The 16,566-nt window shown below is 42.3% G+C and overlaps 1 protein-coding gene across 1 annotated transcript in view; it reads right to left on the bottom strand.

Annotated features, from left to right (window-relative positions):
• cdh23 (cadherin-related 23) overlaps positions 1 to 16,566 on the bottom strand; it is a 177,656-nt gene that overhangs the window by 49,418 nt on the left and 111,672 nt on the right. Inside the window, exons 14-18 of the mRNA XM_087850340.1 lie at positions 7,647 to 7,711; positions 6,622 to 6,859; positions 4,403 to 4,508; positions 4,110 to 4,237; positions 387 to 459 (exon numbers count right to left, since the gene is read on the bottom strand). Of these exons, the coding sequence (XP_087706466.1) occupies positions 387 to 459; positions 4,110 to 4,237; positions 4,403 to 4,508; positions 6,622 to 6,859; positions 7,647 to 7,711 (610 nt within the window). The remainder of the gene's footprint in view (positions 1 to 386; positions 460 to 4,109; positions 4,238 to 4,402; positions 4,509 to 6,621; positions 6,860 to 7,646; positions 7,712 to 16,566) is intronic.

The following is a 16,566-nucleotide window of genomic DNA, read 5'->3' as shown; positions in this document are numbered from 1 at the left end:
TAATCTATTGTCTGGGATGAAAGAGTCTTTTGAATGCATGCATGAGAATGAATATAGCATCCAGTGATTTCCCTTGAATAGTCAATATCCTATTCTGACTGAGAATTTTAAAACATTATGCAAAATCAAAGCAAATAAGACAGTGCAGGCCAGAGGATGGAAATAAAATAAAACATTTTAAAAAAGAAAAAAAAAAGGAAAAACAGCCCCAAGACAGCAGAGCCATTTGTTGTATATCCTAATAGTAAGGCAATTCGAGTGAGTGGTGACTGTATGTGCAACACATGGTGTTTGTCTGGAGTGTTTAAGTGCTGTGTTGGCTGCGCCGACCAGAAAAATGTATTCTAGCAACTAAACTGTAACCCCAAACGTATGAAATGACTCACCGGCGATAATGTTCTCGGGGATTTTGATGATGTAGGACTGCTTGCTGAACTCGGGTGGGTTGTCATTTTCATCCTGGGGGAGGTACAAACATCAACAACAGCTTGAGTCAATGTGCTACACAATGAGAAAATGCTAATGTTTCTTAAAAAAGAAGAGTTGCTGAAACTGTCGTCACACATTAACACTGAGATTAGCAAATTTGGGAATTAAGACAGTGAGAAGCACAAACGTTTTTAATAGCATCAGTGCTGGTGGAATCTCTTTGAAGATGCCTACTGAGCTGAAAGACTCTATAATATATTATTTTATGACTTCAAACACTTTGTCATGCCGGCTGCTGTTTTCACTGTCCAATCAGAAACTATTTTGAAGCTACTACACTAACTATCCCACCAGTGAATGCAATGTTAGGCGTTTTGCGGCTTTAGGAGAAAAAAAGTAGGCTGGACAATAAGTGGATTGATGCTCAAGCTGAGACACTGTTGCAACAATATATGAGAAAATAGTTAGAAACATTATCATTATTACTTCTAATGGCACTGCCCGAAGCAAAAGAGCAATCAGGCCCTATATACTGATAGGAATCACAGACTAGAGCGTGCTACAGCTTCTGCTGAAAAACAGACTTTGTAAGAGTATTTACATTTCCTCACAACCTCCCACTCGCTGAATTAGAGTATTCACACCAACACATCCAGTTGTGTGGCTATTCACAGAGAGTTTCCCCACTGTGTGAGCCGCTGAGAAATGTTAACACTTTAACAACAGTCACTGGCACTATTATCTATCTGGGCTCTGTGCTACACTGGCGCAAAGCATTGTGTGTATGTGATGCTGCCAGCCACTGATAAACCCCTGTGGTGTGAGTCACGACACTGTGGAGGACAGCAAGAGAGAGAGAGAGAGAGAGAGAGGGAGAGCATAATGAATTTGGCACATCTCTCCCAGTTGTTTTACACAATATTTCTCCCTCTTGTAGGATGTGTACAGATATGATTACTGTCCGTGCATATCAAAGAATATTCCAACTGGATTCATCCATTCTACCGCCATTTTTTTCCCTCTTATGAACAAAAGGTTTCATGTCTAATTGATGGCTATCATGGGAAATGAGCTTAAGAGCCAGCAGAGAGACTGTTTGTTAGTGTTCGGTTGCTCGTTATATTTTTACAGCTTTATTTATTGCACCTTAGCGAAGGTCAATATTCATTCTGTTTTTAGTCAACAAAAATACAATATTACACCTACACCCTGATTAATGTGAGAATTTGGACACATATTAGACAGCTTTCTGTGACCACAGTTCCAACGCGAGTCGTCTTGAACGTGCAAGCATGATGTCATTACTGCCTTTAATTAGGACATTTGAACAACCTCCATACACATCAGCATTCAAACATGGTTCAAAGATAACTTAAAAACCCAAAAGCATCATGAAATGAAACCATATACGTAAAAATTTCCCGTGCATAGCATCACAATACGGTCTGTCCCACGAAACAAAAGAGAATTCTTCATGTACACATTTGCAGGGAAACATGCATCAAAAGCTCTGAATCACTATCTTGTAGGATCAGAACCCAGAACCTCATGCAGAGTGTTTTCTTTCCTCCATCCTTTAATATATTAAAACATCTGTGATGCAGTGCGGGTGCGAGTAGACAGCTGTGACTTTTTCTAGTGCCTCAAAATAAGACATTTACTGATAAGACTGACAAGCGAACTGGAAGCTCAGATAGCTGCACAGACTGCGATAAAGCTGCAGACAAAGTTGCAGTGAGACACGGGTTAAAAGGATTGAGAAGGTAAACAGTGAAGGAATACTGAAAGCAATATGTAAGTCAGAAACATATGAAACAATCCACCAGATGAGGCTGGTGACACCTGTCACAAACTGCAATGTGGGTTTTTATAAGTATAAGGAAGCTCTGTGTTCATTCACTACATATGATATAAGAGCTCTGTGGGCTTCTTTCCTATTTTTAAAGGGTTTGGCAAAAGTGTCTTAAAAGTGGGGAGACTGTAAGGATTTCTGTCGCATTGTCTGGAATTAGAAAGAATCTCAGCTTTGATCAAAATAGTTACTATATAAAGAAGTTATTTACGTTGTGAAATATTAGTTGCAAATAAAGTCAATGAAGGGGCATCTTTAAGTCTTAATGAATTACATGCAGGTTCCACATCAGTTAATCTTAAGATAGAAAACAGAGGTTGAAGGCCGCTAGGGTACTAGTAACTTTTTTAAAGTTGTGTTTATAATCCTAAAAGTGCCAGCCGCTTAAGCATGCTGCACAATGGTAATGGGGAAATGTACGTTTTCTCTGATAGATTTAGCATTACTGTCATGGTCCGGGTGAGTACGGGGTTTTTCCACTCCGCTGGGCTCCACCTTCAAGCAGAGACTCCAATCAGCTTCCACACCTGGTTCCAATTAAGTCACCAGCATATAAGACCAGCATTCACAACAGACCTCTGCCAGATCTTCTGCTAACTCACGTTAGTGCTAGGCTGCCAAGCCCTTGTGAGAGCCCTTAACTACTGCTTTTCTCCTCACCGTGTTTTCTTTGTCATAGGACCCACCTGGCAGTCGCACTTCCCAAGCTAAACTACTCTTTCCATCATTGGGCTACACCTGCCTGCCTTCCTGCCAAGTCCCTCACTCAAAGTATATTCTGGACCCTCTCTGGACACTCCTCACCCGGAACCCCTTGGACACCCCCTCCTCGCATGACACTTTAACCTGCAACACGTAAGCCCTAACCACCACAGTCTAATCCTTCAGCTGTGATTCACTAGACTGCCACTGACTACTTGTCTCCTCTCATTATAGTGACTGCGTACCTCCATCCAAGCCGCTGCCCCTTTTTCCATTCCCAGGATCCATCCATGAAATCTAGCACCTAGTCATAGCACTCAGAGTTTCATGTTCATAGTTTGGCCTCATAGTTCTCAGTTCATAGCTTCCACAGTTCAAAGCATTCATAGTTTCCTGCTTTGTAAGTTAACTAGGCACTGTAAATAAAGCACTGTGTTCACGCCTGTTTTGCCTCCCTCTGTGTCTGCATTTGAGTCCACACCCACAGCCTGGCCCTCTCGGCCGTAACAATTACTAACCTCCGTGACCTCTGTGCAAGCACTCTAGTTACACTGAACTGTTTGAGCCCTCTTAGACCTACTTTTCAGGTTTTATTTCCTGCAACAACTACCAAACCCCTGAACCCAGAACAACTAAACTTCAAATCACATCTGCTTGCGGGTTTGCTGTAAATAACTTTGGAAGAACAGCATTCAAATGTCTTTGACATCCCGGGAAAAGATGCCATCCCGTTGGTGATAATGTGAGGTCAATAACATTTTTAGACATAAGGCAAGGCTTCATAAAAGCTGCTAAATGCCGATGGACAGTACATAGCAAGACGTGACAGTTGTTGCTTAAGGTCATTAGTCTTCATCTTATGTACAAAGCACCGGATGGTAGAAAACGTTCACAGCTTGAATAAGGCTGCATACTTGTCATGTTTATATTTGGGTGATGCAGGTGGAAAACATGCTGAAGATTTAACCAAGTCAAAAGCTGTGTACTCGCAAAATACTGCTCTGTGTCTGCATTTGTTGACAGCTGTCAGCAAAAACTGCAGGAGGAACTGATACTTGAACCTCCAGTTGTGGCTGTGTGTCATTAAGTTGTTGCTGTTGTGTGTATGTAGCAGGGTTATACTTACAATCACCTCCACCGTAACAGGAACAGTGCTGTTGAGGGCTGGATTTCCCCCATCTTTGGCCATCACTGTCAGATAGATCATGCCCTTGGGAACCATCTCATAGTCCAGAGGTCTGATGACACTGATCACTGGAGGAAGGCGCACAAACATCACATCTTAGTAAAATTGCTGGTCAAATAATTATTATAATCCCAAAATATTCCAAGCAAAAATTTACGTATAAACAATCCTTGGATATATAATCTGTTTTTAGCTTAACGCGCACACTCTTAAACTCAACCACATCTGCGTACCTGCGTAGCCTTCCACCATGATGATACGGAAGTAATCAGGGAAGGCCGACGCTGAAACGATGGTATATGTCAACACGTTGTTGGGAGGAGAATCTTCATCTGTAGCCTGTGATTGGGCACAAGGTGTGCGAGAGTAGACGATGTTAGTGACTTTAACATGTGGCTCAGTAGGCCTTTTTATACACCCAGTGTGTCTTAATGGTGGCAGACGTAATGCTGGGAGAGTGTGATAGCATGCTGGCTTAGCGGAATCAAAGGTGTGCTTTGTGCACAAAAGCTTCAGCTTTCTGGATCTGCTTTCTACACATGCATACAGTACATTACCACCTCCACTGCTGGCTTCAGGGCGGTACCTCAAAGCACTCTTATTTTGCCTTTTTACCTTTTATATAGAGCAGTGAGGTGTAATAATTGTGGGGTTTTCTCACCTTGAACAGGGAGTGCAAAAGAAGCTATCGACAGCCAAAGTCTCGCGTGTGCGATGGAACAGATGTTGCATTAGACAGTGATAATATTTATGACTATATGTCTGCACAGCATGGGTGTTTTTGAGTCTGAGTGTATATGTGCAGCCAGGAAAGTGTCAGTCAGCGTCAATATGTTATTGGACAGATTAAAGCTGATTCTGGCTATTAGTGGCGCAGGCGTCAATACTGGATGAACACCAACCGAGCCTAGACAAGCCAAGCAGGCAGAGGACAGATGAAACCGTACTTTGTCCACAACAACAACAACAACAATGATGACACCCCCTCATTATTCTCGAGCTGGCAGGAACTTAAACACGAGTCCTCCGGCTGTGAGGGGAGTCTACTGGGCTCTCACTGGCATCATTAGAGGCTGGACAGGCTGTCAAAAACACTCACTTGTTTCCCTTCATAACACAAATCTCTCCTCTTTGATTTAACGCCAGAGTGTTGAGTAAGCAATACCTTTCTTCCCCCACAACTTCCTAAGCTGTGGCTTTCTCTTCCAGACCGTCTTCCTCTATCAAATTCCGACAAATAGTTTTGCATTACCACTCAAAGGTAAGAGGAGTTGGGGGCAGCAAATCAAATAGATGAGCGGCTAAGGAAGCAAAGGAATAAGGAGTGTTGAGAAAATGAAAAAAGATTTAGCTAGAAAGCATAAGCGCAGTGGTAGGAGGCACAAATCTCCAAGGCAAAAAGCAAACAACACAAGAGCCTCTCTTTGCTTTGTCTCTCAAAACACCCTCTTCTTCTATTTCAGCGTTCTTTCGTTTCCTCCATCCCTCCCTGTTTTCCTGGAGTACTCTGTGTGTGAGTGCGCGCACATTTATTTGTGTGTGCACAAGAGGTTCCAAGGCATACTGCTGACACACACACAATTATGCGACCGGCTCCCTCCCTCCCCTTCCTCCTGAGGCGGCGCATTAATATCAGCAGCGTTTAAGGTTAGCTCAGACTAATCAAACACAGCGAGCCAAAGCACTGAGCCTGGCCATCAGCTCGGTTCCCACAATGCAAAAGGCAAACTGCCATAGTGTAACCGTAGCAGCGTAAAGCCACAAGGGATGTAATAGTCTTTCTCTTGTGGGTGCAATCAAAGCAAACGCTGACCCACTGGTTACCACTGTGCCTGCGCACCACTGCCTTATGTGTGGCAGTGACTGATGGCCAACACAGTAAGCTGACCTGTTCTTTTTGGATACAGTGCAGACAAACATTTTACTGCGTGATTACAGTAACAGAGAAGGAACACGGAAGAAAGACGAGAAGGGCAGCAAAGCCAAAAAGGTCTGGGAGTCAGATTTGTGGTAGGGTTTGAGTGAGATTCTGTATAGCAGGGTGTAGTTTTTATGTGAATGTACCAAATAAGTGCAAGAGAACACGGGGATATATTCTGTCTCAGTGCTCAGTGTGTGGAATAATTTCATTTCAAATCAATAATAAATAAACATTATTTTTTATCTTACAACGTAGTTTGTTTATTGCAACCAAACAAACTGTTGCTATGCGGCACTTCAATACCATTGTGGATGTTGATTTTAGTCTCGAGTGTTAATATTTAAAACCCGCGATGGTCACAGGTGTATGTTTATGGGGTAATTTTACAGCAGCTATAAACGGGACACGTTTACGACACTGTCTTGTAAAGAGCATGTAATTTTGCCTACAAATTGTACAGTAAGCATGCTTTAAAAACTCCGCCGCCTTTTGTGTGTAGGTGCTTCTTCGACCTTATGCGTTTATAATCACCCTGATTCGTGCCACTGACTGCACAGTCTGTTCGTTCTCTCGCAGAGAGCCCACATACGCCTCCTTTTGGAAGAGTGGCGCGTTGTCGTTGACGTCCAATACGTTGACTCGGACCCTCCCCGTGGTCTCCTCCCCACCGCCGTCCTTTGCCAGCACAGTCAGCGTGAAGCGGCGCATTAACTCATAGTCAAGGCTGGCCTGCAGAACGACCCAGCCTGTCTCTTCATCAATTGAAAACCTGCAAGAGAAAAGTGAGGTTAGAGGCCCATTTTTTTTCTTCCTGTGACTACAAGTGCACCGCACTAACTTTATTTCATAAGATTAATATGGCTAGCTCTGGCCGTAAGCACAGAAACCCCCAACACTGTCCCACGGACCACTCTCTACCACAGGAAATTTACATCTTTGGACTACAGCTCCAAAGGGGCCAATTAATTCTGGCAAGCAGCCCCTATGAAACTAGAAATCCAGAGAGTAGTTAGAAAATGACACAGCTCTGGGTGAGAGCCCAGAAGTCCCATGCAACTGGCACCCAAATCTTTTGTTTGTGAAAGGGAGCCAATCAGGAGCAAGCTGGCTTAAGAGATGGAGAAGGTAGCTGAAGACAGATTTTAAACTGTCATGCAAAGCTGCTCAAATATATATAATACAGACTTGTGAGCAGGGAGGTCCCCGTATTGTGTTAAATAAATAATTAAATAATTTTGTTAAAGACAGAAAAATATACATATAGGAAGCCACAGTAATGGTGGTCTTTTAAAACACTGGAGATTATTAATGAGTGAATTATGTGAGTGCTTGTTTTTCTAGGTGTTTGTGGCCTGAAGAGAGCAGACGTTGAGATAAGCGCCAGACATTGTTGTAGCTCAGCTGTCTCTGGTGATGCTGTGTGCCAGAAACAGTGCGGTACAATTGTTAACAAGGGGCCAAATAAATGAAAAATTAATGTCCTTGTGTGTGTGTTTTTGTGTGTGTGGACTGATTGACTATGTGTAAGTGAGTGTGTGTGTGTAGCTGTGTCTTACTGGTCTGGCTCATCAGTGAAGTAGTACCGCACAATCCCAAAAGTGCCTGCATCTCCGTCTGTGGCCTAGACGGGCAAAAAACCCCAAAAAACAAAAAGAAGACACACATTTAAAATCATGTTTAATTTGGTTTATTTGCTTCCCAGTAAAGTTTTACAGTATGTTCAGTTCCTGTCGTTTGTCGATTTTAATTTTTTATCCCGAATTTTTTTTTTTTTTTTTTTGCTTTTCATCCACTTTAACTTTTGAGTCACTTTCAATTTCAAGCATCATTTGGCTAAACTATTTTCATGTGGAAAAAAAAGTTTTGTGCCATGTGTCTGTGTACCTTGATTTTCTGTGCTGTAGCCAATTAGGAAGGGAAGTTAATGTTGAACTTTTGCGACATGATAGCAAAGACACATTATAATCTTTTTTTTTTCACAAACCAGCCATGAAATATTCATCCCATTCGAGACAATGTTTCTGTTATGCTATTCCTCTGCATACATTTGTGCCTGTCTGAGTTGAAGTGTGGGGTAGCATGAGCTCACTTGTCATGACTGCACTTTGCTCCTTTTCCTAAATTTCTCACTCTAACAGCTGTCTATGACTCTATGATAAAACATGAAAGCCATGCTTCACGCTCCAAAGGTGTTGATTGGATTAAGTCTGATGGGAGGAGTGATACATTTTCCTCACCCGCATGACCCGCAGTTGCCTTAAAAGCAACAAGAATTGCTGTCATAAGTTTTGCAGATAAAAGGGGTGTCAGAAGAAATACCATAGAAAGAGCAACACTTTTAGAAATCTTGTGCTTAATGAAATGCCACATTAAAACAATCTCTCTTTGCAAACACACACACAAACACACACGCCTGCTTGTGTACACGTGAACTGGCGTGTGTACACGGGGTGTTGTGTTGGCGCTGATGGATCGCGGCAGGAGAGGGTGTTGTAATAGAGTTTCACTTGAGTGCCTCTACAGTCAGTTGAAGGGCCAGACTCAAACGTGTCTGCAGCCTGCTCTGTCAACCACAGTGCTGGTCTCTGTGATTCAGTGATGCCCCGATACCGACCTTATTACGTGGACCTCTGCGTACACGTGTGTGTCCAGAGTGCGTGCTTTTTTTTTTCTGGAACGCAGCCGTGACATGTCCTTGTGAGCGCGGACAGCTGCAGCTATCAATGTGTTTTCCACTTCCTTCTAAAAATTACCCTATGCAGTTTAGCTGAAGCTTGTAATTTCACAGAGCTTCGAGTACATTGTCCTGGATGGCAAATCGATGTTTCTTTTTAATGTCCGAACGGCCCCTTCTCAGTTGTCAAGTGTAATGGAGCACATCCTGCTGAACAAGTAGAGAGCGGGTTGCTAAATACAAACGGAGTGTTTGGAAATCCAGTCAGGTTCTAATGTTAACCTTTGAGTTTTCATCTATTGAGTCTGAATGACTTCATCATTTAATGCCGCTCAGCTGGCTGCCCCCCCCCCCCCCCCCCTTCTCCGTCTTTGCATTCCAGCCCATCCCTTCTCCACTATCTTCCTCTTTTTCCTTCTGTCTTTTCCTCACTTTCCTCCCTGCATCCGAGCACCTTTCCACGTTCTCCCCTCTCCTGCACGTATCTCCCTTAGCACACCCTTGGCCCTCGGTGGCTCCCTCCCTCCCTTTGCTCCCAAGTGAGTGACAGGCCCATAAGTGCTCCAATGATAGTGGCAGGGGTGTTAGCGTGACAGCTATCGAGGCAGTGACAGGAGCCCGAGCCCAGCCTGGGAGCTAATGTCGCTTCTGCTGCTACAGCCGAACTGCTCTCGCTACGACAGACAGACAGACGGGGCAGAGCGAGAGACAGGCAGGGAGAAAGAGAAATGAAGAGTCGTAGACGGCATCCACTCCCCTCCAGTCATTCACCAGCCAAACAATCGCCATGGCCCAGTCACTTTGCCAACTGTATGTCAAAGACTTTCAACTTTAGCCACAGAAGGCCCTCAGCAGATGGACGGCAGAGACTGGTTGGCAGAGGGATTTTGCAGCCACTTAACATCTTGGGAATCGGAATCATTGACACCAGTGTATTATGCACTTGCCCCTCGTTGCCATGGCAGCTTAAACTTCTTTCTTAGTCAGTGAGTTGGAGGTGATAGAAAAGTTGAGGTGGGGTGCACAGGGAGAGAGTGAGCGTAGGACTTAATGAGGAAAGAAATGACATGGAAATAAAGCTGGGCAATGTGCCTTACTAATGTGACTAAAATCCTAGCAGACAATTACAACCACCATTTAAAGTGCAGTGATGGTTCACGCGGATAAATAGTTTTCATGCTAATGGATTCATGAAACACGACTTTTTAGGGAGCCACTGAAATAAGTGAAAAGAATTAGAAAAACTCAAAAAGAAAAAAAAAAAAACTGTAAAGGAGGCATTCTGGTGAGTGAATGCTGTATACCAGGATAGCACAAAACACTTTAGGTATATCGCTACTGTGATCTATTACTGTGTACAGACTATGGTGCAGATGTACTGATAAATACCGGGCCTAGACTGTAATAGCGCTGAGGAGGAGGGCACTGAGGTATCAGAGTCAGCGTCCTGATCAGAGTCCAAACTAAATTGTTAAGAAGTTTCTGCACAAAGAGTCACAGTGCTGCTGATTGCCACTATAAACTCTGCAAACCCTAGGGTCCTCAGGCAGTAACTACAAAGAAGAAATTAGTTCTCAGTTGACCAGTTTGGTTAAATGATGTGTTTCTTCACATCACAGCGGCAGAGCCAGTAGGCAAACACAGTTCTGTGTGTGTGTGAGTACCTGTGTATTTACCTTTTGTATTTTGTATTGGATGGTGTGTGTATGTGTGCGCATATGTTTGTGAACATGTGAGAAGGATACACATGGACAGAGATTCATAGGTTCATTCAGTTTTGAGGTAAAAATGCACCCAAACCATTTACAGTATAAACAGCTATTATTACACTCAATTGCTTTCAAGAGAAAACGGAAATGAGAGCTTCCCCTCAAGGATGGCTGAGAGACAAGGCTAGTCTGTGTGCGTATGTGTGTAAGTTAGGGCTGGGATTGAGGGAGTGGGGGTTTGCAGGACCGTTTTCCTTAGCGAGGAGGTTAAAGCTGCACGGGCTTCTCTATCTTGAGTGAGCTAAAATTTGAATTGATTGGCTACCAAAATTGCTTTTTCTGCAGGAGCTTTGGAGGCATGGAAAAGGAAACCAATTACTGCCTGTCAAAGCATGCTGTCAAAATAGAGATGACCCCCAGTCCCAACACAGACAACCTCCTCTGTCTCAGTGTTGCACACCTAAACACAATCACAAAGAAGGGATAGCAAATGCGGACCCACATGTGCACATAAACAGTAAAAGTAAAGCTGTCCAGTCTGTGAGAGTGACTGTGGAGGAGGCGGTCCACAAGGTTATTGTCCTGAACCTGGGTTCCTCTGCTCTGGTTAGGTTTCCACACTACTGATTGTGGCAAAATCATAGATTAACATTCATAAATGCTACGTAAGAATTAAGGCCCAGAGAACAATCATTTAATCAAACACCAATACATCATTGTGAATACTTAAATCAGTACACAAACATTACGTTACATGTACAATGTTCTTTGTGAATAGATATTGCTAAACAATTTTTAGTGTAAATTTGTGCTTGACGCATCCTTTTTCAAAAAAAAAAAAAAATGGCGACGGTGAACTGTACTTCACTAACTCTCAAAATATACTTCATTAAAAGAATTCTGTCACAACAGCTCTGCTTGTTAATCATCAGCAACAAACTTACAAACCATCAGACAGAAGTGTTGGTGATTAAATTGCTTTGAAATACTGTATACACATGTCACATGGTAATATCTTTTGATATGGCCATGTGGTCCACATAATAACTGAAGATGCCCTTGCTAAAGTTTAGGAACTCTACAATCAACATTACGCAACTTCTTTAATGAACAGATTAATGCAGGCTGTAGTGGTCTGAATTAATCAGATCAAATTGACATTAAAATCTTAATTAAAGCCAGCGTTTCCTGTGTTGTGCATTGGTGGAGTAATTTAAGTGAACTTACACTACAAAGTTTGGGTAACACCAAATTGCTTTGTTCAACTTGAATGCTGCTTTCTGGAACTTGAAATTGTATAAGCAGAAGTAAATGGTTGGATGGATGGATGCAATGCTACTGCAGACAGGAGAAACAAAATCAAACTAAAGCTGTTTCATCATACATATAGGTGCATTATTATCACTATTTAATTTAAGTTGTTTTAAGTTACAGAACAGTGTAATTCCATCCTTTAACAATCCTCTGAAGAACAGGGATTTAAAAAAAAATTGGCGATCTGAGTTAATTATTCTGTAAATTAACATCAACATAACTGACAGGGGACATGTCAACAAGTCACATTCCAACCGAAGACGTGTGAAAAAGTGAATTAAATAATTTTAATGTAATTTAAATAATTTAATTAAATAAACAGGTGTTGGCTTTCACTCAGATCTCTGTTTCTATGCCCACGAACTAACATGGGACCGTAGAGAGCCTGTCTCTGATCAATTCTACAGAGCAAGACTCAGCAGAGCAGCAGCCTGGAAAAAGCACAGAAACTCAGATACCACGTTGGGGCTATTCAGACATGTGTCCAATTAATGATCACATATCCTGAACATCTACTGACTCAACACTCCTGTGACTGAGCTAATGAGTGAATTTTATACATTCTTCTTCACTTTCATATCGGACACACGAAGCTGTGCGATAAGACACAAAACTCAAACCCCAACAGCAAAACTGAAATGAAATACACCTCCCCTCCTCGGATCGCACTAGGACTGACCGCTCCTCTCTCCAGCTGTGACCTAGAGCACCTGCTTGGGGTTGATGGGAGCTGTGTGTGTGTGTCTGTGTGTGTGTGTGTGTGTTTTTCATGGCAGACACTTTAGCGCAATGAAGATGGCGAGTGTACATTTACGACTGCTTTATTTCTTCAAACCATTAACAAGCAGGTGGGGGTGCTCAAAGCAACCGCCGCCTGCCGACAGGATTGAACTGCCTGTTTCTATTATCTCCTGACCACCCAGATAACAGCAAGACAACGGGAACGAGAAAGAGATAAAAGTTTAACGCTTTTCTAACAATGTCTCCAAGAAAGAGGAGGAGATGTTTTCACGGCACGCTGTGGCAGCTTGCAAGATAAATTCTGTCTTTGCATGAATATGTAGCCACTTTATCATTTTTCACATGTAGACCTCTGGAAAAGAAGTCTGTGAAAGTGAGAAGAGAAGCGAGGAGTAAGACAGAGAAAGAGAGATGACTCTACTGTGGGCATGAGCTATAGACAGAGTTTGAGCTTAATGCAGTTCTCAGCGTCTGGCAGCTTTACTTTACCAGCAGGTCTTGATTTTCCCTTCTCTGTCTCCCTGTGTTCTTCTGGCCTCAGTGATGAAGGAATGAGATTAACACAAGAACAGGGAGGATGTAGAGACACGATAAAGAGTAAAGAAAACTCTGCAAAGGTGATGTATGCAAAGGGAAAGACAAAAATGTGTCTATAAATAAAAGTAGTAGAACTGAGGTCAACAAATTACACAATGCCAATGGCAACAGCAGAAAAATGCGAACAAACAAACAAACCAAAAGTACTTTTAGATGTTCAGTAGTGATTTATATAAATGTAAAGTGAGCATCATGGAATTTAAGCTAAAAATATGTTAATTTGAAACCTTCTTGAGTCTTGTATTAAAGATTATTTTCACATTTTATAGACCAGCTAATGCTCTGACTAAACATCACTTGTAATTTTAACACCTCCTGTGACCAAAAGCTTCCAGTTCGTAACTAATATTTCCATATTGTCCAGATAAAAATGAGCCAACAAAGAAATCAAACTGGAACGGGAGCTTATAGTGTACCAACTCTTGGAAAGCACTCGCTTTTCATAACTCTCAGCTTCTGTCGATTCACCCTCTGCGCCGGACTCGCATTCACAACCCATTTCACAATGTCAGGACACCCATGATGAGGGCCCCATTATTAACAGAAACTCTGTATGAGCATTCAGTAGCAGGAGAGAGCTGATTTTCACCCCTTTTATTACAATAATGAATTATAATTGCTGTTGTGACTATTATCCTAAAAAATGCCTGTCTAAACAGTAGCGGTGGGTTCATCTGCAACTCTGTAATTTATAACCACCCACTTGAGGCATTTATCGCTGTGCCTTAGCCTTAAAACGCAGAGCATCTGCACAGAACCTGTAAAACACACATCACGGGAAGGTTACAAGACAGAAGGAGAAAGCCGCTAATACCAACTATAGGAGGAGAGAAGGGGGAAGGCAAACTCCAGTGCATAATGTGCATATTTTCAGTGCTCGGTGGATAGAAAGCACGAGCACTAGAGAATGTCATCCAAGCAGAAATGGGCAAAGAATCACAGAGCGAATCAGAGCAACACCTGAAAACCATTAGCAATCTAATGGTAAAACAGAAAAAGAGGAAAAAACAACAAGAACTGAGGGCATACGATAAATAAGAAATGAAAAAGGCAGATCTTCTGAAACCCAAGGAGAGGGAAAAAAAATCACAGTGATTCACTGATACGAGCAGCTGCTTGGTTTCCCCAGGGTAAGGAACAGACAGAAGAACAGAGCGAGAGAGGGAGAGAGAGAAAAAGACCCAGACAAAAGAGTAAATCACAATAAATATTTATAATGATAAGTAATGCTGCAGACCATAAATATTAAAGAGCCGCTGCTTTTGCGCATGTGTGTGTGTTTGTGTCTGTGTATCAGTGCGCGCTGGTATGTTAAGCATAAGTGTCCACGGGGATGCAGGAGCGGACACTGAGTAATGCATTTACTAACATTGTGCATAAGCTCTGATCAGATGAGCTATGAATATTAACCCAAAAAAAGCATTTCAGATTGGCTGTTTGGCACTTCTTTTCTTTTTTTTAAACAACTAGGAACCAACATGCATAAATTCAATTAGCATAGGTATAAAGAATTACCCGCCCTCTTTACATACAAGCCACTTTCAGCACAGTATTAATATGCTACACAGATACAAAACATTTTCATTCTTAAGAAGCACAACAACACAATAAGCAAGAGAGAAACTACTATCAGTCTCTATGTAGTAAAAAAGTAGGGGATAAATCTTAACTGGACGATCCTCCCTGTTATTGTTGTTCCTACATGGCAGATCCAGACTGTCCTACAGCATTACAGAGGGTAATTTCTCACTTTATTGCAATAGCAAAAATGTTTTCAAATTGAATGAGCCTTTTTTTGACCAATAAAAGAGCAGATTCAACTCCAATACTAATCCAGGCATCATGATTGTCTAAACAAAAAGCTTTTCTTCTTTTCAGTATAATGATATTACCTCATTGCTGTCATCAGTAATGACAAGAGCTTTCTAAAAAGCTTAAATGATGCTTAAAGCCAGGTTAACATTCTTATTGTTGAGTCCCTAGGCGGGCACATATTCAGGTAGATACAAATACAAAGACTGTATGGATCAGTGAATTTTTTGGACATTTATGATGTTTCTTAAAATTATGTAAATTAGCTGGCTGATACACCAATCAGGTATCACACTATGGCCACTGAGAGGTGAAGTGAATAACACTGATTATCTCTTCATCATGGCACCTATTAGTGGGTGGGATATATTAGTGAGCTAATGAACATTTTGTCCTCAAAGTTGATCCTTTAAAAGCAGGAAAACAAAAGCACAAGTAGTAAGTCAAATAGTAATGGCTGCACAACTTGGTCAGAGCATCTCCAAAACTGCAGCTCTTGTGGGATGTTCCCAGTCTGCTGTGGTCAGTATCTATCTAAAGTAGTCCAATGACAGAACACTGATGGATGAGCCACAGGTTCATGGGCGGCCAAGGCTCATTTATGTACATGGGGAGCGAAGGGTGAACCAGGGGGTTCAATCCAACAGACAAGCTACTGTAGCTCAGATTGCTAAAACTATACAGTGTCCATTCTGACAGTACACAACAAACTGTGTACCACTGTGTGCCACTGTGTACCACTGTGTGCCCCATAAACAACAAACAGTGTACCACAGTTTGTTGTTTATGGGGCAGCCATGCCACAGACCAGTCGGGGTTCCCATGTTGAAAGCATCAAGAGTGAGCACATGAGCATCTGAACTGGACAACAGAGCAATGGAAGAAGGTGGCCTCACCTGAGTCATGTTTTTTTTTTACATCTAGGGAATGGCTGGGTGCGTGTGTGTTACTAGGGAACACCTGGCACCAAGATGCACTATGGGAAGAAGGCAAGCCATTCAGGTAGCGTGAACTGGACCATTGAGCGATGGTCTGCTGGGAAACCTTGGGCCCTGACATCCATTTAAATATTACCTTGAGACTTTTTGACATTACCACCTACGTAAGCATTAGTGCTCCTTTTTATGGAAACAGAATAGCTGTGTATCTTTCATTAGGATAATGCAGCCTGCCACAAAGCAAAAACGGTTAAGGGTGGTTTGAGGAGCACAGCAACAAGTTTGAGGTGTATGGCCTCTGAATTTCCCCAGATCTTAATGCAATAGAATATCTGTGGGATGGGATGGGCTGGACGAACATGTCCATTTGGACTTACAGGATCTGTTGCTAACATCTTGGTGCCAGACAGTACAACACAACTTCAGGGGTCTCGTGGAGTCTGTGCCTTGATGAGTCAGAGTAGGTTTAGCAGCAAAATGGGGACCACATTAGGCAGGTGGGCATAATGTTGGTGTATCACTTAACATGATTATTTTAAGGTATATCTATGGTATACATGATAACAAAACTGCACTACACTGCAGGTACCCAACAGTCTCCTAGTAGACACACCTATGGTATCAATTTCAAAATCCTATGTTGCCTGGTTCTCGAGTTATAGCATTCAAAACTTTGCGTGTCCACACCGCC

The sequence above is a fragment of the Neolamprologus brichardi genome, chromosome 13 (assembly GCF_056152115.1).
Source record: "Neolamprologus brichardi isolate AB-2024 chromosome 13, ASM5615211v1, whole genome shotgun sequence".
Lineage (NCBI taxonomy): Eukaryota > Metazoa > Chordata > Actinopteri > Cichliformes > Cichlidae > Neolamprologus > Neolamprologus brichardi.
Note: the sequence above shows the minus strand (reverse complement) of the source record. Positions and strands in the feature narration are given on the sequence as shown.